The 25,748-nt window shown below is 40.2% G+C and overlaps 1 protein-coding gene across 2 annotated transcripts in view; it reads left to right on the top strand.

Annotated features, from left to right (window-relative positions):
* Positions 1 to 25,104, top strand: part of PHEX (phosphate regulating endopeptidase X-linked) — a 106,865-nt gene extending 81,761 nt beyond the window's left edge. Inside the window, exons 16-23 of one of the 2 annotated variants that reach the window (XR_010385380.1) lie at positions 6,429 to 6,483; positions 9,811 to 9,878; positions 11,972 to 12,102; positions 15,203 to 15,268; positions 15,368 to 15,472; positions 17,617 to 17,693; positions 20,261 to 20,438; positions 21,060 to 25,104. Coding sequence is in view for 1 of the 2 variants with exons in the window: in XM_026120672.2 (XP_025976457.2) it covers positions 6,429 to 6,483; positions 9,811 to 9,878; positions 11,972 to 12,102; positions 15,203 to 15,268; positions 15,368 to 15,472; positions 17,617 to 17,693; positions 21,060 to 21,162 (605 nt within the window). In the remaining variant the exon portion in view is untranslated. The remainder of the gene's footprint in view (positions 1 to 6,428; positions 6,484 to 9,810; positions 9,879 to 11,971; positions 12,103 to 15,202; positions 15,269 to 15,367; positions 15,473 to 17,616; positions 17,694 to 20,260; positions 20,439 to 21,059) is intronic. The other variant, XM_026120672.2, reaches the window with a different exon arrangement.
* The last annotated feature ends 644 nt before the right edge of the window (positions 25,105 to 25,748 follow it).

The raw sequence follows: 25,748 nt of genomic DNA, 5'->3' as shown, positions 1-25,748 counted from the left end.
ACAATTTACGCTTTTTTTTTTTTTTTTTTTTAATCCTCTGTACTCACAGGATAAAACTTGAAATTACATGTGAGATTCAGGTGGCACAGAGAACTTGACTCTAATCACCTAAATATAGGTGCTGAAAGCCATCTGGGATGCCCTAGAGTGCCTGAGACATTTCCTCATGCCTGAAAGGTCTGAGACAGGACTTGCAGGGAGACCTTTGCCCATCTAGACTGGCCACTGGAGCTGAAACAGGCATCTCAAAAGGCAAAAGGCAATGGGAAGAGATTCAGTTGTCCAAGCATAAGTGTATGGAGTCATATTAAACAACTGTATCCTGCCCTACCTCCTGTGTTTAGATAACTAAACAACAGCATAGTAGTCCTCATGTTCAATTCATTTAAGTTAAAAGTAGCCCTGTGCAGGTAAAGAGTGCTGTTGGTGCTTCAAGATCAGCATAAATTCAGAGCTGAATATTTAAAGTAAGCCAGGTGCATTCCACTGTGTGAAATGCTCCTGCATATAGAGCAGTATGATAAATGAGGGGAAGGTTCAGCAGATTTGTCATGGCCATGGGAGGCAGAGGAAGCTGCTGTGGCAAGTATGGATGAAGGAGGATTTGTAGGGTGTCTTTGCTCCTAAGGATTTTCAAAATAAATGAAGATAAATACTTCTTCCTTTTAAATATCTAGGGAAATAGTGACTTTTTGCCCCAAGAAGCATTTATGTGTCTTCCATGTGCAGAGAGACACTCTCCGAGCATACAGGGATGGGGTTAGGAAAGCCAAAGCCTGGAGTTGAATCTGGCGAGGGACATAAAGAGCAACAAGAAAGGTTTCTGCAAGTACATAAGCAGCAAAAGAAAAACTAGGGAAAATGCGGACCTGCCGTGAAATGGGGCGGAGGCCCTGGTGACAAAGGAGATGGAAAAGCATGAGGTACTCAATGACTTTTCACCTTAGTCTTTACCAGCAAGACCACCCTTCAGGAATCCCAGGGCCCTGAGACCCTGAGGGGAAGTCTGGAGCAAGGAAGACTTACCATTGGTGGAGAAGTATCAGGTCAGGTCACTTGAAGAAACTGGACATACACAGGTACATGGGCCCTGATGGGACCCACAACTGCTGAGGGAGCTGGCACATGTTATTGCAAGGCCACTCTCAATTATCTTTGAAAGGTTGTGGTGACTGGGGGAGATTCCTGAGAACTGAGAGAAAGCAAATATCATCCCTATCTTCAAGAAGGCAAGAAGGAGGATCCAGGGAACTACAGGCCAGTCAGCCTCACTTGGATCCCTGGGAAGGTGATGGAACAAATCCTCCTGGAAACTATTTCTTAGACCAACCTGCTAGCCTTCTACAATGATATAATGGGCTTGATGGGTGAGGGGAGAGCATCTTGCCTTTAGCAAGGCTTTTGACACTGTCTCCCATAATATCCTCATAGACAAACTGATGAAGTATGGATGAGTGGACAATGAGGTGGATTGAAAACTGGATGAATTGCCAGGCTGAAAGGGTTGTAATCAGTGGCAGGAAGTCCGGCTAGAGGCCAGTCACTAGCGTTTGTTCCCCAGGGGTTGATACTGCAGCAAATGCTGTTTAACATCTTCAGTGATGACCTGGGCAACAGGACAGAGTGCACCCTCAGCAAGTGCACAGATGATACAAAACTGGGAGGAGTGGTTGAAACACATGGGGTTGTGCTGCCATTCAGGGGGACCTTGACAGGCTGGAGAAATGGGCTGACAGGAACATCATGAAGTTCAGTTAAGGATGTTCTGCACCTGGGGAGGAATAGCCTCATGCACCCAATGTACAGGCAGGGGCCAATCAGCTGGAGAGAAGCTTTGCAGAGAAGAACCTGGGGGTCTTGGAGGGACAACAAGTTGAACATGTGCCCTTGCAGCAGAGAAGGCCGATTCTATCCTGGGTTGCATTAGTAAGAGTATTGCCAGAAGGTCAAGGGATGGGATACTTCCCCTCTATTCAGCTCTGGTGAGGCCACATCTGGAGTACTGTGTCCAGTACAAGACATGGACATTCTGGAGCGACTCAAGGGAAGGACCGTGAAGATGATTAAGGGTTTGGAGCATCTGACACATGATGATTGACTGAGAGAGCTGGGACTATTCAGCCTGGAGAAGAGAAGGCTCGGAGGGGGATCTGATCAATGTGTATAAATACCTGATAGGGAGGAGTGAAGAAGACACAGCCAGACTCTTCTCAATGGTGCCCCCAGTGACGGGATGAAAGGCAATGGGCACAAATTGAAATACAAGAAATTCCATGGAAACAAAAGAACTTTTCACTGAGGGTGGTCAAACACAGGACCAGGTTGCCCAGAGAGGTTGTGGAGTCTCCATCCTTGGAGATAATTCATAACCCAAGTGGACACATCCCTCAGCAACCTGCTGTAGCTGACCCTGCTTTGAGCAAGGGGGTTGGACTAGATGATCCCCAGAGGTGCTTTTCAGCTTCAACCGTTCTGTCAGTCCATGGATGACCTGGACAGCTTACTGTCCACGGATCAAATGGAGGAAAAGGGAATGGGCAGCAAAGAAGGAAGAGAAGGGAGCAGAACTGCACTGTCTGACAGTGGGCAGTCAGATGTTTGATGAATCTCTCCTTTGTCCTGTAAGCATAAACCTCCGTCCTCCCTGTATAGCCTCAGCTGTGAGTTGACCTGAGTGTTGGATCCCGCATGTTCTGACGTGCAATAGCTGAATGAAAAATAGGTCATGGCTCCTAGTTTCATGTGTTGCCTGCAGTAGTGTGTGATCTAGCCTGGCTCATCCATCTTGCCAGCTGTGCCTGGATGGGGTATCGTTGCTGTTCTGTGACAGTCTCAGCTGTCCACAGTTGTATGATACTGCTGCAAAAGTGGGTAGGATGTAGGAAAGTAGCCAAGACAAACTCAGCAAGTCCAGGTCATCCACATGGCAGATAGGTTTGTGTGGTCTGTAATAAGAGAGAGCACATGTTTTTCTCTGTGTGATCTTGGTGAGTAAAGCCTTGAAAGTAGGCTCAGGCCTGTATTAGCAATGAAGTGTAAACACAACTGAGAGAGGCTTTTGGCCTGCATTCTTCTTCTGGGGCCATGCAGAGGGAGAAAGCATGAGAAGATGCAGCACAGGCTAAATTTGTGGTGAAGTGCTAACCTGAAGTAGCTTCCTAGTGCCTGTATCTGTTCCTTAAGATGTGAAACTCTCTGAAGTCTGTCTGACTTCCTCCTCCAGATCAGTGCTTTGCTTGCTTGTACTCCTATGGTATATAAATAATCCCTTTAGTATTTATTGCTTTTACAGCCTATGATCTCTCTGAGTATTGTGATTAACTCTTTGAGCCAGAATACGCCAAGCAAGCAGGGAGCACAAACTTAACAAAGGAATTTCCTAACTTGAGAGGGATGCAGAGCAGCACAAAATAAGAAACTGTCAGGAGATCTATGTCCTGTTATACTTTCAAGGAGTTTCTAGGTTTAGGTACACTGTCCTTGTTGCCTACAAGGATTTTCTGGATGATGCTTGCCTTAGGGAGATATTGCTATGTTGAAGCCCTGTGTTGCCAGCTCTGAAGCTGTTCCTTGCAGCGTTGCAAGCCACAAGGACGAGCACCTTCCCTCTTTTAGTGCCAGTAATCTCCAGAGAACAAAACATCTCTGCTTTACCAGCTGCCCAGGAATCATTTATAATACTACATAATTTTTTTAAGGACTTGCCTATGGAGCAATGGTAAATGTATTTAAGGAAGACTCAGAGAACTGGAATGTATCTTGCATTCTAGTGGCTTATGATTCTGCTTTGGCTTGAAAATACTTCCTAAGTTTCCTTCAGAGAAAACTAACTATAGAAGTGTTTCTGCCTAGAAGCAGAAACCTCCTTCAACAACCTCTGTGCTCAAACATGTCATACCTAAAATGGATCCTTACTTGGAGTGAAACAATTATTAATCTGTTTTGTGAACTCTTGGTTGGAGCTTCTTCCCTCTTTCATTCTCATGACTGATTCAGTGAGCATGTAATGCAGTAAGCATTATCTCATTGCTTAACTCATCTGACTGTTTCAGCACTGTCACATAAAGATGCCTTTAGACTACATTTCCTAGGTGGGCGAACGTGAGTGTAAAGTTTTACACCTAGTTTAATACAAACAGATCTATTTACACAATACAGAGGCAGCTCTTCCTGGCACACACGCAAGTGCAAATTCACTGTACAAACCTATAGCTGGGGAAAATGACTGCAGCTCCTTAATAGTCACCTGGTGTGATGGCAGGCATACACATCTTTGAACAGTGGTATGTCAGGAATGTGTGATCCCTAAATGTGATTTGTGGGGTGGCTGTTATGCCTTGGTTGGTACTATCGTTGCTATGGTCTCATTTCTTTATTTTGGCCTCAGTTCCTCTAATTACCTGTGGGGGGAGGATCTTTCAGGGTTAATGGCCCTTGGTGTTTCTTTCATTACATAACCTCTTTAGGATGCCCAATAATTTTTCCTAAGGTCCATTATTTGGAAGGGACAATCCAATGTAGTTCAGACTGGGTTTCCAGCTCTTGACCCCAAATGGCAGTTAGCTCATAAAACCAACGATCATGTATACAAATAGCAGTCACAAAATGTCTGTGAGCAGGACACTGAGGATTCACATCATGCGAACCAAGCTGGATACACACTATGTCTATGAACATACATTCAGGTCTATCTGTGCTACTTACATTGCATATCCCAACACAGAACAGGGAAAGTGCCATTTACATATACCAGCGTGCCACAGTCCAGCCCAGAGATACTTCTGTTGGCCTCTGTGGATTTTGGACCAGGCCGTAATGGAGGGATTTGTCATTCTCTCAACTCATCCAGGCTTTTTAGGAAGCACTTACCATACTAACAAATAATTTCCATCAGCGTGCAGTTACAAGGAGATTTTAACAGCACACACAGTGAGCACTGAGCACTCTTCGGTGTTCTGTGAGGCAAAGAGAAGTGGATCAAGAAAACTTTGTCCTTGACACTTGTACAATTGCATTTTTAGCACCAAAAAAGCAGCTGATACTTCATTTAAGTAACAAAACCATCCATGGATGTAAGAGAAAAAAGCTCAGAAAATAAGTTTTTAAAAATCATGCTTTTTGCAAGTCAGTTCCAAATATGTGGTCAAAGTAGTCAAGGAGGAGCAGTACAAAAAAGCAGATGGGTAGGCCAGGAGGACATGCCACTTGCTGCATCACACTCAGCATATTCTCTTTAGAGACTTTGGAAGGAAATGAAAGAATCTTGCCTGACAATTTATCTCAGATATACAGAAATCGGTCTCCTATTTATCAATGAAAAACTGATAGGGTCAGAATTGAGTACATTTTTTCTTTTGATCTGAATCACTGGTTGGTTTATTGGGGGGACCTCAAAAGCTAAAGCAAAGGTGCTTGGGAAAGCAAGTGAATCACCCAGGGAAGTGGGTTCCTCGCTGATGAGGAGACATCCATGTTGGATAATCTTCAAAGTAGGTGCAAGTCAGTGCTTTGTAGATGGGAATTTGTGTTGCTAGACATCATATTCCACATTTGTGCCTGTAAGGACTGCAGTTTTCACTAATATTTGAAAACTTTGCCCAGGGGTGTCTGTTTTATTTAGTAAATATTTGGATTGTTAAACTGTTACTGCATTCAGCTCCACTATCTTCAGAATCACAGCACTGAAATGTAGTCCAGAAATTAGAAATAGGCCTGGGACTTAGGGTTCAAGGCACTAATTTGGTCTCTATGTGCAACATCAGCAGATCAGCACTCATTGACGTTTTTCCAGTTATGTTTTTTGGCTACTGGTAAGTTTACCAGAAGCAGTCAGGAAATTCCTGTAGCTAGTTAGCCTGGCTTTACAGCCTTGATAGTCTATAGCTGTCATTACTGAGTGCCTAAGGACTATCTGTTCCTTCACCTCTGATTTTCACAGACTATCCTTAGGTTTGTATTTTATTACTTCCATATGTCACTTGCTGCACTGAGGCCTCACTAAGTTAACAGTTTCTTAATTCTTGTTGTATTTTGCCTGTATTTTCTCTGTTGATCTGCCAACACATCTGGGGGCAATCAAGTAGTTTCTTTTTTTGACTGGAAACACTGGCTGTTTGTTCCCAGCAACACACATGCAGACATGCACACACATGCAAGCAGCCACTGAAGAAAGTACAAAGTTCTTGTAATATGGCATCTTGTTGCCATTGTGGTCCTGAAAGAGTGAGGATCTGTGCTTCTATTCAAAGATCCTCTCTATTATATTCTGAAAGTACCATCTTAGGGAAAACTTGCCTTGCAGAACTTGCAAAACTTGCCTTCTGAAACAAAACAAAAATAGTCATTAAATCCAGACCACTGGGCCTTGCGACTGTGATACAGCCATACTGAACTAGGGAACTTACTATTACCATTTTTTCCTATTACAGGATTCCCAGCAGGAGAACTGCAAAAGCCTTTCTTTTGGGGAACAGAGTATCCTCGGTAAGTAGTGCACAAGGGAACCTTTTACAGCTGGAAATGAGAAATAATGGGGAAAGGTATTAGAAATACATTAAGAAAAAGAAGAGGTCATGAAGAAAAAGAATATATGGCTAAAGATGACCAACAAGTAGCTCACAGTAAAACTGTGTTGTCATTGTATAGGGAAAGCTTGGCCCTTGGGGTAGTTGTCCTTCCCTGCTGTGTGCTGCTTTTGCTGTTGAGAAACCAGACTTTGAAGGCTTCTGTTTTGTGTGATAACTTTTCTTACTCTTGGGACCTGTATGTGCTGCTGTTGTCTTAAACCGATGACTGATTTCTCTCAGGAATTGGTAATTAAGTGCATCTGAGTGGAAGTGTTTCAATGCTGTAGCAAGCAGATGCAGCAGTGTGCACATGGCAGGCATTAAACGGAATTGTAAGTCAGGTAACCAGCACTCTTCAAGAGAACTGAATATCCTGAGCCAAGTATTATCAATTTATTGTTTGCTTTCTGCTAAAATCTAAAACTAACGATCAGCCTTCTGCTATACCTGTTGAGGTGCGTGAGAATATCTCCACGTGTGTAAGTGGTTGCCTGAGCAGCCCCATGTGCTACTGTAACTGAAGAATAATTATAGGTCACCTTTAGTTAATTTTGAAAAATCACTGCTTCTATGCAGTTCAATAACTTTATATATTAGGGAGGGAGAAGATTATAAAAAGTCTCTGACAGCAGTTTCTGAAAGTTATTTTACAGTTATGCAAAGCCAGCAGTTAGTGAAACATATCCTTAATAAATCTTTATTTAAAAAAATTTTTTTGAAACATTTTGGGTTTGCCATCTTCAAATCTGGACATGTCCATGTCAACAGGAAATTTGGCAGTGTTTGTAAAGAGATGCAATCAATTTAGGAATAAACGAATTTGTATTCAAAGAGAATTCTTATGAGCCAAGTGACTTTAAGTGGTAATTAAGAAGAGAAGAAAGTCCTTTCTAGTTAAGGAGAACTTATTTTCTGCTGTCATTATTACAGACCTGTTTCCAGCTTTGCTTTCTGAAGAGATTTCTCTGTACCTTGACCTTCTGCCATAATGATACAATTGTGGTTCTTTCAAAGAATTATGCTTTGCTCATTTCTCTTCTTTAAAGGTTACCTTAACTTGAATTGGTTTCACTTGCATACTTATCAAAATGAAATTTAGTAAACAAAGGTAGCTGTTTTATGTCAGACAACAGATTGCTTTTGTCCTTGAAATATTCTGGCTCTGTTTTCTCTCTGCTTAAAAGAAACAATACATGGCACTGGAATTAAAAAAAAAACATCAAAAAATCATTAGTACTTGCTGAAAAACAATTTTAGCAAATATTTAATATTTAGTGGAATTTTAGTGTCCAGCTCCAGCATAGCCACTATAAAATCATCTGCACCTATTTGCATAAAGGGAAGCTAAGTTTTCACTTTACACATCAGTGCACAAAGTAAAATACCGTTCAATGCCATCATTCATAGTTAGGAGTCTTCAGTGCCAGGCATATTGAAATCGAGACTTCAAACTACTTGAGTCAATAGCTTCCCTACTGTCCTCTCAGCCTTCCCAGTCCCAGAAAGTTCCTCTCTAACCTGGCACCGGCTGGGCTGCCCCTAGCCCTCCCCATCCGTCTCTGCTGGCAGTGAAGAGCATGAGCAGAGATGGGAGCCCTTCTGGCAAAAATGCTGCTGTGCTGAACAAAGTGCTCAAGGGGGTTCACAGAAGGAACAGCCAAAATTCCCCCAAAGCTTCGTCCCAGCTGGGGAGGGCCGAGGAGCACCGGGACATCCCCCTGCCATTTCTGTCTGCCACCGTTGGCCAAAGAGGTGTAACAGCAACAGGGACACGGATGGAGCTGCCCAGGGAGGTGTTGAGCGAACAGTGGGCACCTTTGGGATGCACGTGACTGAACACACTGCTACCATGAATATGAAATTATTCCTGGACTGCTGGCTAAGCCTTAGAGAAAAATAGGACATACTTAGCTACAGGGCTTTGTTAAGGGACCTCTTTACATGTTTTGAGCCATTGCTTTTGTACTTCTCCAGCTGCAAAAGATCCCGTGTGACCATTTTACTTCAGATGTGGAAAACAAGTCTAATATAGTACATTTAGTATGGATAATTATCACTGTGTACTACACAAGATTACAAATTTGTCACACAAAAGGATGATATTTCCATTGCTGAAATGTATAATTTTAACAAGCGTTTTTTAATGAAGGTTAGGATTAGTACCGGGGAAAAAAAACAGTAGGGAAGATTTTATCACATGCAAATTACCTTTCAGGAAAGAAAAAGGAAAGTGAAGAATTGTTATAGGAGCAGGGGGAATTAAATCATATAATACTTTTTGGGCATGCCTGGGATGAGCAATTAGCTTGTTATGGATCATTAAGTCCAGTAATAACATGTTACTTCAAAACCGTCAGCCTTTCTCCTATTTTAATATAATGTGTTAGAAATACCCTAAGCTACTTTGAGATATGGCATCTCAATAACTGAAATAATTGAAGTCACAGAGAACAATCTAACAAGTGAAAGATGCATTTAATGGATAGCTTCCCCTCCTCACACTATCCACTGCACTTGATATCAGAAAACAGAATCTCTCCCTTGTTCATCCCTCTTTCTCTCAAATGCATGTTTATTCAGATGTATCGAGGAGAATATAATTTGTTGTCAAACAAGAATACAAAATATTTCTTTCTATTCTGGTTCTCCAGTGCATTAGATCTGATTGTAGAACATGTCCTGCTCCTGTGTAGGTGAAAGGAAACTGTATGATCTCTCTTTTGAAAACTGAATGGAGATCTGTTTAATGCTTCATAAACTAGTGTCAGTCATTTGCAAGTCTGTTTGTTGCATGCCAGAGAAGAATGATTAGAGCTGGCATTACACAGGCCCATTGCAGCCTTTGATCTATGCTTTTTTTTTGTGTGTGTGATTACGCCAAGAGAATAATTTCACCTATGACTTTGTCCTGTTCTCAGAACATGCATAATGCAATTAGCTAGAAGAGCCATTCTGGAGCGGAGATGATGCTAATCAGGGATTTGGTTAAAAGAGTGAACCACTGCAGTGCTCTTCAAGGTTTTACATTAAAGGTTGTTTTTAAACAAATGAGAATTTCACATCCAGACTTTAAGACAAAATTTTGTAGATATTACTCTTAGATCATTCCCCCTCCCCCACCCCCCATAATTAAATAAATAACAGTCTTTCCTGAGGTGGAAATCTGTTTCATCTTCTGTCTTCTGTACTTCGATGTTCATGAGTATGGATGTGTTCTGAGGGAAAATACTTCTCTGTGTTACAGGTCTTTAAGCTATGGTGCCATAGGAGTAATTGTTGGCCATGAATTTACTCATGGATTTGATAGCAATGGTGAGTATTTGTCTGTATTTTGATAACTATGTTTTACAGAGCTGATGGATTAGAAAGGTGACTTGTATATGTTCCAGAACTTTTGTTTTTATTATTTTTTTACTCAATGCTGTGTAAGGTAAATTCTGAAGGTTTTTTTTTTTATTATTTATTTCTAAACACTCTTGCTTGCCTGAACCAGATTTTTTTTTGGTAAGGAATGCCACAATTTTGACAGTTTTAGTTTGTTTCTTTTCCAGAAAGTATGGAAACTAAATCATCAGCAGATTCACAAAGACCTGGTTGGGGGGAGGGAAGGGGGCACAAAGGAAGCACTTATATATAATAAAAATTATTTCTAAGAAATCTTTTCATCTCAGTTTTGACATTTTAAAAGACAAATATGTTAAAATATTTAAATACAAAACTTGAATAAAAATATATTGCAAAATTAAAAAAAGAAGAAATGCTCTGAAAGTGTCAAAACAGACTTTGTCAGCTTTCCTGAAACATTGGGTGGGCTGAGGCATTCAACTAACTTTGACTACTTCGTAAAGCACTTTGTAAAACAGAGCTCCCTTTAGAGAAAGAGAGAGATAGCCTCCTCCAGAGAGCAATTCTCAGTATCTGACTGATCTCCTGCTCTGACTCACTATCTAGAAGAACCTTTCTCTACTGAATATATAGGAAGTTTAAGGAAAAGTAGGCTTTTAGCTCAGTGCCTAAATGGAGTTAGATTGTGTATGGTATATTACTTTGAATACCTGTTAAAAATAAAAACCTGTATCCTATTGGCACTGTTCTGTAACGTTTTGGTTTGGGTGAGCAAACAATCCCTAAAGGAAAAATGTTTCTTCACAAACTTACGCTTGCCCTATCACTTCCATATCATACAGATTATTGTGTAGCAAGCACCTCTATGTATTTGATGCGTAGTTTGATTTGATAAAGTTAGCTTCTGGAACTAGACTATAGGGGATGTTACAGGACATGAGTAGTGGCTAAGTTTTTATCTTGCAGCATGATGTGGAGGGCCTGGACTTGGTTGGTCTTCAGTGCTGACCCATATTCCCAAAAGGCTGGTAGTCAAGTCTTAAATCATCTATTGGTGCAGTAATATGGACACAAGGCATGTCAGGACTTTTTTGGAGAGCATGTTTAGCTGTCCATGTAGATGCTCTTGTCCATGCACAGATCCTTGCCCTGTGATTTGATTCTTTGTTACGGCTCCAGAAAAGAGAAGTAGGAAACAGCCAGTAGAGACATATAATACCAATTACAAAAGTATTGAAGACATTTTCATCCCCCCGACCCTTTTTTTTCCTGAAGCTGTCTTGTCTAAACAGAGGCACTCCCTAGAGATGATCTGTTTCTGTGCTTGGAAGGTAAGAGCCTACCCAAGGGGCAGTGGTCTGCTCTGAGAGTCAAATTTTTAGGTTCCTGCTCTGGCTGTAGAGATGATGGAGATTAGATACCTTTCAATAAACCAGGCAGAGCAGGGACCTACTCTTCCATGAGCCACTGCTGTAACCACCAACCTGGGGAATGAGATGTACATATTCTCCCTGCTTCCATGAACATGGTTCAAATGTTCTGCTTTTGTTCCAAGGCAAAAAGAGGAAAGTTCGGACATTTTCCATGAAACTCATTTTTGGTTTTTTTCTGGTCAAGTGTATAATTAATTAAAAATAAATGAGTTATCATCCAGTTTGCAGAATCAAAGACATATGGGCTGCGGATGAAAAATACTCACAATTGTACTTCCAGGAAAGCTCACGTGCTTGTTACACTGTGTAATTATAAGATGTACTAGAGTACTCATTAGTCATTACAACTTTATTATAAAAATGGAAATTATGGCAGTAGATGGAATACCAGCTTTTTACCACTGACTTCTATGGGCCCAGATTTTTCCCAGTTGTCTTATCCATTTTGCGCACGCACGCATACATGCACATACACACGTACATTTAGCTCTCATTTTTGTGCAGGTGAGAGGTTCTAAAATGGGAAAAGTATATTTTTTTCCAACAAGAAGGTTTGTTTCCTTCTTTCTTTCTTTCCTTCATTCCTTCTTTCCTTCTTTCTTTTCTTCTTTCTTTCTTTCTTTCTAGGTAGGAAATATGACAAAAATGGAAATTTAGACCCTTGGTGGACGACTGACTCTGAAGAAAAATTTAAGGAGAAGACAAAATGCATGATTAACCAATACAGCAATTACTACTGGAAGAGAGCTGGCTTACATGTATGTAAAATACCACTGACTGAAAGCACTGATTGATTAGGAGGGTTTTTTGGTTTTTTGTTTGTTTGGGTTTTGTTGGTGTTTTTGTGTTTTTTCTTTTTTTATAATTATCTGTTCATAAACCCCAACATAGAGGGATATTAGCATACCAACTTGATTCTCACAACAAATCATTTTGGGGGGTGAATAATTGTGATCAAAATTGTCTGTCACATTTGATTAGTCCAGTCAAATACCACTACCCATACACCAGTGATAGGGTTAAACTGCTTCTCACCACAACATCATTGGAAACAGAGGAAGAGGATGAAGCCACTCAGCAGGACTGGTCTAATTGCTGTGAGCGCATTAAATGTCTTCTGAAAGTGAGGTCAGTGATGAGGGCTGAGCAGTCACTCTTTTTAAAAAGAAGAAAATAGCATGTTTTATAGATCCCGTTAGAAATTCTGCCTGTTATTTATTACTTATTTATTACAGTTATAAAATGGATGCATAAACCTTACGTTATTTCACATTCAACTCTCTATTTCTTCCATGTGTGCATGCAGACACAATTTGATCTCAAATGAAGGGAGTATAAAAGCAGTAGCTCATATAAAAGGACTGAGAAAGAAAAGGCAAGGAAATGGTCTCTATTTTATTGTCTATGAGAAATATGGGCTCCTCTGAAAATGTGTATTTTCTGTAAGTGTCCCAAATGAAGGATAAATAGGATAAATCCCAGACCTTCACAAACAAATAGCTATAGTTCCATTGACTTTGGCTGGAACATGCTTTTAATCTTAATTTTTTGGATAAAACACATACCCCCTCCTATTCAGTTCTACCCCTTTTACTTGCATTTTAGCATCAGAAATAATTCTTTGCCTTTTAAGAATAGAGAGGTTGCACTGAATGCCTGACAGTAATTTTAACACTTTCCCCTAGGCTGCTTGTATTAATGTCAGAGATAACAAGGTCATTTTGCAGTCCAGTCTGAAGTCCAGCAGCTCAGACTTGAAGTATTTCATGTAAGATAATTTGCAAATAAAAATTCTCTGGCTGGTTCCTGAACATCTGCACTACAAGAACTATCAACACAAAAATGTCACTTACAGAAGGTCATTAAAACCTTCCCCAGGGAACTGACTGAGTCTGTCCCATGCTTCTGCCATTGGCTCATCCATACTTTCTGCAGTGTCTCTTGAGATGGGGTAGATCTGAATTTTCCCTTCCAGCATAGTTAGAGTCTTTGGAGTTGGTGGATGGGCTTAACAGTGAGATCCTTTCATGTGCAGTCTTGTCACTTGTAAGGCTTTTTCTCTCAAAATATTATAGTGAATTTCTGTGGGATAACTTTAAGCTCTTTTTAGAGGGTAGAGAAAGAATCTTGATATTTTTGGCAATATTTTATAGCTTCTGTATGAAGAGATATATGTGCAAAGAGCTTTTCTTCTTTCCTTTTTTCTGTCATTTACATCTCCAATATTTGTACATTCTGCAGTTTTGTTTTGTTTTGTTCTGTTTTTACCTCATAGGAACATTTTATTTGGCTCAAGAAACCTATTTACTTTTCCACTTTCTCACTCCGTTTACAAGAAAACTGTCTCCAGAAAAGAAGCTTAATGAAAGAAAAAGTGGATATAGAAATCGCTTCGGAGTACAGTAATCACCTAAAGTCATCTGATCAAATAAAGGGCTTATTATGGTCCCTGCACCTGGTCACGAACTGTCTGCACAAAGTAGCCTCAGATTTATGACCCAGAGCTCCCTGAGATCAGTGGAAAGTCCTATTGAAATAACCTGTGGCCAGTATGCCACTGCTAGGTTACTCTCATTTTGTGATCTAAATCAGAGTTCTTCATGAGCCTACTCCAAGGAAAAGTTAGGAGTAGGTAGGCCAGAAGCAAAGCTAGTATACATGTGTATGTATTCCCTGGTGTCCCAGCACCTTTTGTCCTACTTACCTCCTTCCCATCTCCATCGCCATCCTCCTGAGTGCAGGGGAGGGCCAGGAGGAAAGGGATGCGCTCTCCTCTGCTGCCTCCATTTCTTCGCTCTTAACACCCTTGCCAGGTCAAGTGAGATCCCTCAGGTCTGGCTCAGGCAGGTGTCTGCACTGAGCAGTGGGGCTGTGTGCATGTGCCTGGGTACTCCCTGGGTCCTTCTATCTCTCCTCCCCCATTTTCCTCTCTTTACCGTCATGACACTAAGGTGGGTCCTGACCCCCAACCCTCTGCACTCATCCCTGCAGCATGGGAGGACCCATCAGCAGATGATTTGCAGGCCAGCACTGATCTTCAGAGCTCTCCTGAAAACTATACTCAATTACGTTGCTTGTTTGAGGGACAGCAGAGCGTAAAACTGCTTAATTACAAATACAGTTTGATAAGCTAAGACCCTAGTAGGCTGGGTGATCGGAGATAATGCTGCACTTCCCAGAAATGAGGGTTTCTTCATAATGATATTGCACTTTGTAATACCAGGAGACTGGCTTTTTCAGAATGTTTGGATAGCACTGCTTCTCAGAATATATTCTTATTGCCAATGCTCTTGCTCTTGCTGCTGGAATCAATACTGGGAAAAAGCAACATGAATCTCCTTTGTAGATTTTTTTTTTTTAGAGCACTGAATACACTATCAATTTCAATTCTCTTTCTGACAGTTTTTTTTAATTATGCTGTTTTATGTTATAACTTAAAAAGTTATTGTAGCTTCCCAGTAGTACATAAAGAAAGAGTTATGCAGAGAAATAAAAATAACTTCTCAAATAAAAGTTTAAGAATGGGGCTATTGGATCTCACATGTAACTGGAGAAAGACAGTCTTAAGGGAAAGTTATCGATGCCCAGATCAAAGATCAGGGACAGGATTCTTGAGGGCATTTTATCTACTACATTTTGTGTTACTGAGATATAGGCCCAGAGCCAGGTTAACTCATCACAGAGAATTGTTTACTGACAGTTTTCACATTGAAAACCTATTTTCTTTACCAGACACTTGATTGCTGAAATTGGCTGAGGTCGTCCTCGCCTTGTTTTGTTCTTCCCCTGTCTCTTGAAGTTGATCAAGAAGGAAGTTCAGAAACAGCTCAAATGACTGATGTTCTTTCATTCTGCCAGGTAAAAGGCAAGAGGACTTTGGCAGAAAACATTGCAGATAACGGAGGTTTGCGAGAGGCTTTCAGGGTAAGTAGATGAAAAATGGCTGAAACACAGTATTGCTTAAAAAAAAAAGTGGTTAGGCTCCATGTCACTGAAGGGCACTCAGTGTCTCTTTCTTATCAGGCATACAGGAGATGGATTGTAGAAAAGAGAGGAGGAGAAGAAGAGCCTTTACTGCCAGGCCTTGAGTTCACACACAACCAGCTTTTCTTTCTGAGTTATGCCCATGTGAGTAGCACAAATGTGTTTCAAGTCTGCATCTATTAACCTGCACAATATACAGTGTGGAGATGAGACTGCCTTGTTTTAACAACCTATACCAACTAAATCCAGACTTTTAAGGGAACAGAGACTTCTTTTTTCAAGACTATTACATCTTTTCTCTTTCTCTTTCTGTCCTCATCTATTCATCCATGGTTCCAGAACTGCTGAAATTATTCTTGTTCTTGCATTGTGTTGTCATGGCAGCTTTCTTTCCTCTTGCTGCTTCCCTCCACTGCTAGGTCTTCTTGATCCTATTACCTCCTTTAATATCTTCCCTTTTCAGCCTCCCATTCTTGTGGGGCTTCCAAGATACAGCAGTTTCTCACCGCTTCAAATACAGACTCCTGTTGCAAGTGTACCACTCTCATTTGTTATGGGGCACATTGTTCAGTGAAACTAAGCAGCAGTGAGGAAAATGTCTTTTTTTCCCAGCTTTGTTTGCTGTACACTAAATATAGGTTGTGATAAACCTTTCATAGAGTGCAAATTTTTTATAAAAACTGGAGTAGAACAAGGGAGAGAATCAGAAATGATCCATTTGGTGAACAGTTGGACAAACTCCCTATAGGAGGAGTAAAAGCTGGGCTGTAAAACTTTGCTCAACCTTAAAGGAATGAATCATAGAGAACTGGAGAAACAAGACCCAATGCGACTGATGTTGTTTTTTAACCAGCCCTGGATGAAAATCACTTTTTCTCTGCAGAGAGTCAGTGTAGCAGTGTGTGGGCCTATGGCCACTTAAGTTTGACTATATTAATGGAGAAAAAGATTGATTTGGTTGTTTATATTGAGTTGAGTTTCACACTGTGTTAGCTTTTCTCCAGGAAGGCTTTGAAGCCATAGGAAATATCTGGGGGTCTTAGAAGACTGCTGCAGGAACGATACATCCAGTGTCCGCTGTTAGGGGATGTGCTGGCACAGTCAGAGCAGTGTACACCAGCCCACAGAGCTCAAGACACTCAATAAGCTCATCCAAACTGCCAGGGCTGTCTCTGGCCAGTCAAAATTGCACAGAAGTCCTGTGGAGGACTGGCTTGAGGGCAGAGGTCATGTGAAGATTGAACAAATAAAGGAAGCAGAACTAAGTATATATCGTACACAGTTGATGTGAGCCAAGTCCCGTATGAGAGTAAAAACAGCTAGAGCCAAGGACACATTGTCCTTGGCTCCAAGGTGTTATCAATGATTAGTCCTGGGAACTTGCGGGTGATGTAATGCAGAAGTTGCTGGGTAAACCAAATTGCTGTTACCAATAAGGAGCTCAGCTTTTGCAATATGTATGAGCCTGATTAGTCCTATACTATATAAAGAAAGACCACACCTAATAAAGTTGAAGTACACTGATCACTCATATTGAGCGTCTGGGTCTTCCCTCCGTCGGCTCCTCCCGTGCAAGTTTCCAACAAAGTCCATGTTTCCCATGGGCTATCTGGCCTTTGTCAATGGGAAACATTCAACACAGGAGCTTAGGTAAGGTAAGGGCTGGTTATATGAGGTCTTTCATGCAATAGATATAGCACAAGAGGGACTGTTCAGTTTTGCAATATTATTGCTATCCTGTTTTATGGTCAGTTACAATTGGGCCGAGTATTGTATATAGGAACAGTGAATTAGGGACCATTGATGAAAACTTGAAAAATGTATCATTTCAAAAGAAGCTGACATTCCAGTACTGAGCAAATGTGTGCAGCTCTAGAGAGGAGAAACGTCATTACGTTGTGCCTTTCATGCACATTACATAGCTTTGAGACCAAGAAGTATACTTGATAATTATTGAGGCGTGGGATGCTGCAGCACAAACTGAAAAACAAGCTTCAGTTGTAGAGAATCTCAAAAAGGAACTAGCAAAGTGGCTATGATTAAATGATGGGAATGAGTGGGTGGAGGATAACAGTGGGTGGAGATTTGATCCATTAAGTTTTGAAAAACAAGAGAATATGCCAACTGCAAAGCGACCAAAGGTGAAATAAAATAGGAGTTGATGGTTTCTTTCCATTTTGTGCATTCTATAAATAATAAGTATCTAAAGAACTGTGATATGACATTTTGCTTTATTTACAAAGTCATCTCAGATAATGTGCCTGCTTCTGCTTTTTATCTTTTATTAGGTAAGATGCAACTCCTTTAGACCAGAATCTGCAAGAGAGCAAATACATATTGGAGCTCACAGCCCTCCTCAGTTCAGGTAGTGCAAATAATGTATTTACTCAGGATACATACAGGATCAATCATTGTAGCACACAAGTGCAGAAATTTAGCATGTTAAGAGGCATTTGCACAAAATTGGACTATGCTCTTGGCTTAGATTGAAATTGAACTGTTTTTATTAGCTTATCTTCTGCTATTACAAATGCCTTTCTGTAAAAATGAGGGTCTTGCATCTACCTTCAAAAACAGCTGAACCAGAACATACTTTGATCTCTGTGATGTTCTGTAAACAAGGCCTGAGTATCTAAAATGTTCCATCTCTCTCTCTTTATTTCTATGCAACTCTAGTTTAGAAGACAATGAATGTTAAAAGTGTCCTTGATTTAATCTGCCGGAGTTCATTAGAAGCTTTAAAGACAGTTCCTTGCATTATACTGATAATGAGCAGGTAGAAATGCTAAGCAAAACGTGATCTTTAAGTCCAGTTCAAGAGTGAACTCCAGCTGGCCTTCAAGAGATGCTCTGCTAGAAGGAGCTGTGATAGTCCAGCCATAACAGTGTCTCTGTGCCTTTCCCCAGGAGGCTTTTCTAACCACAGAGACACCTGAACCTCAAGAAGGAGAGGCCGAAAGAGGAGGAAGGTTTAAAGTCTATTAGAGAAGAGAATTAGGAAGCCTGAGTTTACTTCTCTGCTTTTCTACAGAGTTTATGTAACCAAGACCAAGTTATTTCTGTTAGGATTCATGTCAGTTGCATTTATTCTGTGCCTGTCCTCAGTTAGGTGACTACGTTACCTCAATATTTGGTGGAAGGATGTTAGCAGATCCAGAAGGTGATTTGTCTTGTCATAGTAGAAGTGTCTCCAATACAATGCATTAATTGCCTTTTGGAGATTCCTACCTCTTTCTGTTGACTAAAGAGGGAGCTTAGATGCCACCTCCTACATGGCTAAATTTGGGTAATATGAATCTGTCTTTGTCTCAGTTCTCTGCTGGTAAAGGAAAAATAGCAATACTGCTTTCACAGGGGAGCTGTGAGGTTCCTTCACAGATTGTGAAGGGTAACAGGTACTCTTATATACTCCTGGGACCCAGCTACACTGAAGTTGAAGATATAACTACAGCTTCTATAGTGTACTTCAAACTGCTTTTGAGCAGACTGGGATAAAAAACAATGGAACTAGAAACATGATGACACAAATTTAATGTAAGCTAGCAATGCAAATGGGTACACTTAGTCTTGGTAGACCTCTGTAGTCTGCACTGAAGTGTGTGCTGCTGTGTCTTTGCAATGCCTGTTACACCAGCTAGCTAGGGTAAGACTAATGTGATATGCCAGTCTGCATTCCTTTAGCAGTTGAAAATGCTTCATGGCCATGAGAACTGGAGTAACATGCTCATCTTTGGCCTACAGGGTGATGTTTTTTATAATTCCTACCCCTGTCAAGATTTTGGTAAAATAACCAGCTCTTACCTTTTAAAGTCTTCAGCTTTATTTACCTATTCATATATTCTGAATCATCACATAGCTATAGTCCCATGAGATGGTGCAAATAACACAAGATGCAGGGAAGCCGGAGATAGACCGAATGAGGAAAAATCACATTTAGCTGAAGGGATCAGGTTATGGAAGAAACTTCCAAATAAAATTAGATGAATCTAGAGTCTAGAAAATACAGTTAAACCTTTGTCTTAGTTTTCATGTGAGATACTCAGCACAGGCTTCTGTTTCAGACTTGAAGAGAGACTGTGGTGCCTGTCTGTTTTTCCAAATCATATCAACTGTGCTAACACACAATATTATCTATTTTGTCCAACTTTGCGGCATTTATGTGCTGAGACCATTATGTTTATAACAGCAGTACAGCTATTTTCATCACTGACAGCTCTTGCTATCCAAAAAGCCCAAAGAGTCCATATTAAGTAATTGTAAAAAGTAGTCATAAAAGAGAGAGAGAAAAAAAAAGTGAAAAATGCACATCTTGAGCATAGGTGTGTACATCTGAGCTAGTCAACTGAGATTTCCTTCATACTCAAAAAAAAAAAAAAAGGCATTTTGAGGGTGTGTATGTATATCTCATCATTCTGTAAATATGTAAGTTGGATGACTTGGACTCTGCACATACCTATTTTTTTTCACTGTCAGGGGAGCCGAGGGTGACCCATTCAGCAGAATTTGTTTAGACTGTAGTTCAGTGGGAGGAAATCCAGACGGCCCACTCAGATTCCATGGTTAATGTGTGGCAATATCAAAGCATGGATAGAAGAGTCACATTTATGGATATGTAAATATTTTTTGCGTACTAAATTTCTGGTTTTATTTATATTTAATTAACAGATTTTCAATATTAGCATGTGCTTTATTCATTTTGAATGCCTGTTTCAAAGTGAAATCCCCAGCATGGCACACAGAACTCCCACTAACTTCAGCAGCAGTTCTGCATGCAGAGCTCTTGCTGTCCCAGTCCCTGGATAAGTATTTGCAACTTTTCTACAGTAAAGCTGTATGTCTTATTTGAAACCTAACAACATATTGTAATTCTTCCTACAAATCTGACCTTTAGACATTTTTGCACCAGCTGACTGCAGATTTTCTTATCCACAGAAAGTCTAATCAATGTAATAAGAATGTTTTCTACCATGCTGAGCTACGCTGAGAAGCTGATTGTCTGCAATGGAGAAAAATGCCTTCCCTTGGAAAGGCATACAATTAATATCTCAGTAGATGCTTTTCTGCTTTTAACCCAGGATGCTGTTTGCTCTAATACCATTTCAAATTTCAGGTTAGTAAGTTCCAAGATGCTTAAAAGCATGGGGAGAAATCAGCAAACAACACAATCTCAATCTAGCAATGGTAAAATAATCATTTCTGACAGCATGAAATAATGCAGATATGGGAGAAGCAGCCAAGGATGACTGCATACAAAGAGCGAGCTCTTACCCTGCACCTGAAGGTGCCAGTCTGGGATACAGGCACATTGTCTAGATTGTGCAAGGCAGAGATGTGCTGTTCTTTCAATATTGCACCGTCTGGGTGGAAGCAAAATAGCTTGAGAGCGGGCCAGGGCAGTTTTGTAGCTGCTGGAAGTAGCATTCCACTATACACTATGCTGACCTGCTACCTTTCCTGCCAGTGGTCAGATTAGAAAATTGTACCAAATGACATAGTATCCAAATGATAGAATTGTTTTCACTCTACTTTCTTGAGAAATAAGATACTTCTGAAAATACTGAAAGAAACAAGATTGGCTTCACATTAACTTTAAATGGTATTGCTTCTCCTGAAGTTTTTGTTTTTATTTCTGGAAAAATGATATGAGTAACCTGAAAATGCAGCCTGCAAAACCTATAGTGTTCAACAGAAAATAACTTGCATGTTGACCATTTTTCTTCTTTCTTTGCAGAGTTATTGGTGCCATAAGCAATTTTGAAGAGTTCCGTAAAGCTTTCAATTGCCCAGTAAATACAACTATGAATCGAGGTGCAGAATCTTGCCGGCTGTGGTAGATGTTTCTTCAGATCTTGTGTCAAGAGGAGTCTAGAACAGAAACTGCTGTATCTGAACTCAAGCCCACTGCTAGAGATTCAGAATAATGTTCTGCAACGTGGAGAGGTTTTATTTCAAATACATCTTCCTTATCCAGGTTGATGACTTGCATGGATCTAATCACTCTCTATTCAGAGCCTAGAAACCTTTAAAATAGGAGAAGATGATTTTTTGTTTGTTTGTTTTTAGAAAAAAAGGGAGGGGATTTCTCTTATCCATGAAATTCCTTCTATTCATCTGCAGTTTCTTTGCTGTTGATGGATAACTGCCATTATCAGTTATAATTCCTGATTTGTAGTTTAGCAAGAGGTAAATGTTAAATCCAGTTTTAATCTATTGCTCTGCAGGGGTGCTATGCAGAATGTTCCCATACAAAATTTATTCCTTCTGGATAAAGAAATTCATGAGACCAGTTACAAAGCCAGCTCTGATCTTCTGTGCACTACAGCATTTCCATAACTTACCCTGTCACTGCCCAGCATGCCATAAATGATGTAGCATGATGTAAAGACACAAGATTTTATATAAATTCAGTTTAATATGTCTGCTTAGTGCCTCAGGAATTGGAACAGTTTCAAGCTGAGAAAGCACCTCATGGTTTCCATCTGCAAGAACTAAACAAAAAGGATACTTGTCAGATCCTGGTCTTTTCTAATTTTAGAACAACTTATGGTAAAAATCAATATATGGTGAAAATTAGAATCTTGCAGATGAATTTCCCAGCACTGTGATACCCAGAAACATTAGAATACTTATTCCTGTTCACAGCATGGGTATTTCTTTCCCATGGGGTGAATTTAATCCTGTGCTGAAGGTAAGCATCATGTAAATTTACTTTTAAGCCTGAAATACTACACCAGCTTTAATTTTGGGATATTTTAGTGTCTGGAACTTAAAGAGGAATGTAAATAGTATACATGCTTATCCTCAAATTCTGCACAGGACAGGGTCACATGTGCTTTTAAGGAAAGAAGAATACGTGACTGAAGAAGAGAGTACCAGCAGCATTTTACTTGTTTGAGTCCAAAGACCTGTTCAGAAGCAGAGGACTTTTAAATGCAGCATCTACATAGGCCATTTTTTTAATCTGATTTCTAACAGCATTCACAAAAACCATACTTTAATGCAGCAGAAAACCTTTAACACTATTAGTAAGCTTATTACTAAGGGAAAGAAAACAAAACAAAATAGCCCTCTCTTCCCCAAAAGAAAGATACACATTTAACTGGTATTTGTTTTTACCTTGTGCCTTAATTCATTTTTACATGGTGGAATCATTTCAAATGGAGAAAGAGGGTTTCTTTAGATTGATTTATTTGCTGCGAAAACTATATGTGTGTGTGTATATATATATATGCTTTTATATATATATATATATATATATATATATCTAAATTCTCCTATTAAACTGTCTAATTTTTATTTTATCAGTATAGAAATGTTAGTAAGATAAACTTTTTTACAAGGATTTGTCAAATATTCTCTAACAATCAAAGTGGATAAGTGCTCGACTGAAGCTAAGCTTTTGCAAATGGGGTTAGTTAAAGTATCTTTATAAAGAAAGGGGAACATCATGGAAATATAATTTAAGGAGTTAGGCCCTCAAACTGCTTTCCAAGGAGAAAGGAGCTGAGACTCCTGAATTCAAACTGTTGTCACTTTTTAGAATCAGAGTATTATGCTGTGGGGCCAAGATTTTTCTTTCATATTTTCCCTGAAAAAGTCAAAATTTTCGTAAGAGCAAAGCACTTTTGCTCCCTGTGGGACAGCTGTATTTCTGAGTTCCATGGTTTATAGTTTGTCACTCAAATTGATGCTGCTAAATTTTTTCCTGGAGATATTTTTCAAATAAGCTACTTGGTGGAATTTTTGTAGGCCATTCCCTCATACAAGCAGTCATGGCTCTTGAGCAAAGTGATCCTGTTTGCCTGCTAAAAGGAAAGTTCCTTAGCAAATTGAGTACCACACTGACTTCATTCCTGCTCTCATTTGAGCCTGATATGACTTAGTGTTGGCTGCTTTGCATAAGTAGCACAAAGTTCAGGGATAAAATCCTGGCCCCATTAAAGGCAGTGTGAATACAGCCAATGTCCTCAAAAACACCAAGACATCTACGCAAATACTTATCTAAACTTTCTAAATTGCTAAAGTACACAAAACCGATTTCACAACAGTTGACTTTGAGTTTTCTAATTTTATCTCTTGGGTCAGAGATACATTTGAAGGAGCTTCTCTCTCATGACTTTTCCAATGGGACAGATTCTGTCATCTTGTGGTTTATGGGGCCATTACTCTGTACTGGATACTGGTTTCTTCTAAAATGACTTATGTTCACTGCCTTAAATGTCACACCAGTGTCCTGGGCTGGGGGTTGCGGGGGGCCAGGGGAAGAGAGAATGGACAGATTTTGGATCCTGGTTTGAGGAGCTAAGAGGAAGCATACATGCTGCCAGGAAAACCAGAAGCCCTTGCCGCTGATGCACACATTCAGCGGTAGTATCAGAGTTTCACAAGTCCTTGCTTATTGACTTAGGTTTTCAGTGTCCCGGGCTTAGGTCTTACATATGGCAGTATGCAGAGTTGTATTCCAGTGCGAGGAACTACAGTTTCTTCACCTGCCTGTTTTTTACTTCAAACCAAACAGTTGATAATGCAAATTACAGTTCACTTTGGAGTCAGTTATTTAGATTCCCATTGGAAAGTGAAGCAAAAGGTAATTAAACACATTCTTAAAGCAGGTTCACCGAAGGTAGCTAAAACATAGCAACGCTTTGTGAGGTCTCTTCCCATTATCTCTATTTCAACAGACTCCCTGGCCCTGCTTTGTTTTCACTTTGTGCCTTCTGTGTCTATACGAGCAATGCCTTACTGAAATGCGATCAAACTCACTCATTTTATCTATCCCAACAGATCCTTCATCATACATATTCTTCTCCTAGAGCTTTTCGACTGACATTTTTTTAATTGCCATTAATTATTTCAGCATTCTTTAAACACATTGTGAAATGTTTCTTCCAATTGGTTCAGTAATCTTATTATCTTCCAGTGGCTGGGAAGGGAAGGATCAGCTTTGAACAAAACATGTTTACCTGTATGAATTTGAAGAGATTTTCTCTATTGTGTACACATGACTCCTACTCCTGTCCCACATCTTCTTTGGGTCCTGAAAATATCCAACTCTTTTTTGGTCCAACTCTGAAAAAGGTAAAACACACCATCTTACACACTGTGAGTATTTCTGCTGATTTACATTGTGCAAGAATAGCTCTACACATGAGTAGCTCTCTGAAAAGGTGGTTGTGCTACTCACCTGTGTAACCTGCTTACATGTATAAATGGTGTCTGAGCTGGGACTTGATGCTGAATGACCAAAAAACCCAGTTGTATTATAAAGCTCTGTCTTGCGCCTTGTGCTGGGGAACTTCAGCATTCTTTAGATAGAATTTCTGTCAAGACACTCAACATTTGAAATATTTATAAAATAATTAGAGGATTATGTGTAATTTTTCCTTGAGTATTATGCAACAAATTAAATGTATAGAAGTATATTTTATAGCAACATGTAATATATATATAAATGTCTCCAAAGAAATATTAAAAACCTTATGACTCAAGAGGCAGAGCCATAATGAGTTAAAAGGTCTTTTGTGTTTATGTCTTTTTAATTTGGATTTTTATTTCGCTACTCAGTCTATCGTACTTCCTAACTTTTCTTCTTGCATAAGTAGTTGATTGACTGTTCTAAACACAATTGTGTTAGCCAGTAAAAGCCAAAATGATGAAGAATTTTCCTGTGCGTGCATTAGAGCAAAAGCTGCTTGGCCTCTCACTGTCCAACTCTACAATGTTATTTCTGTAATACATAGTCTTTATAAAATGTAATAAACAGCATAATGACATGGCCCCAGGTTCTCAAGGCTATTATTGCTTGACAGCCTAAAAAGGACCTCCTCTCCAAGAGCTTCATCTAGCCATCTTCTACCAGAGTTTATTAAGCTCCGCTTTCCCCCTTTAATCTGCTGGAAACAATTAAAATGAACATAGAGACGAGCTACTTTGGATGAGAACTGGCTGCTGCACTTGCCAAAGGGAAGGCTGCACCGCTGTCCCCACCTCGAGCAGCCGGAGCAGAGGAAGGGCTGGGAGGAAAGAGCTGCCTGCCTGTCAGCATCACCCTTCTCCTCTTGCCCCATCTGCTCCCACTCGGCCGCGCTCTCTGTAGCCTTACCCACTCCTCCGTAGCTTCTAAGTGTTTTCCGCAAGTCTTTGTAGGAGGATAACTCTTGTGCTGTACACTTTTTTTCCGGTTTGAACTGCAGTTCAGGGATGTGTCTTCCCAGCTGACTCACAGACATGGCTCCATCGTCTTCCCGGGCTATGATGAAACTGCAAAAGCCTCGTGGCTCTTCCCGCTGTTGGGTTCGTGGGCCTGAGTGAGCGCTTTTCAATGGCAGCACCTGCAGCAGGGCCTTGCTAGTTACCAGCTTGGCCTCCCTGGGCTAAGTTCCCTATTTCTTGGGCTACGATCAATTTCGTGATGCTGTTC

The sequence above is a fragment of the Dromaius novaehollandiae genome, chromosome 1 (genome assembly GCF_036370855.1).
Source record: "Dromaius novaehollandiae isolate bDroNov1 chromosome 1, bDroNov1.hap1, whole genome shotgun sequence".
Classification (NCBI taxonomy): Eukaryota; Metazoa; Chordata; class Aves; order Casuariiformes; family Dromaiidae; genus Dromaius; species Dromaius novaehollandiae.
Note: the sequence above shows the minus strand (reverse complement) of the source record. Positions and strands in the feature narration are given on the sequence as shown.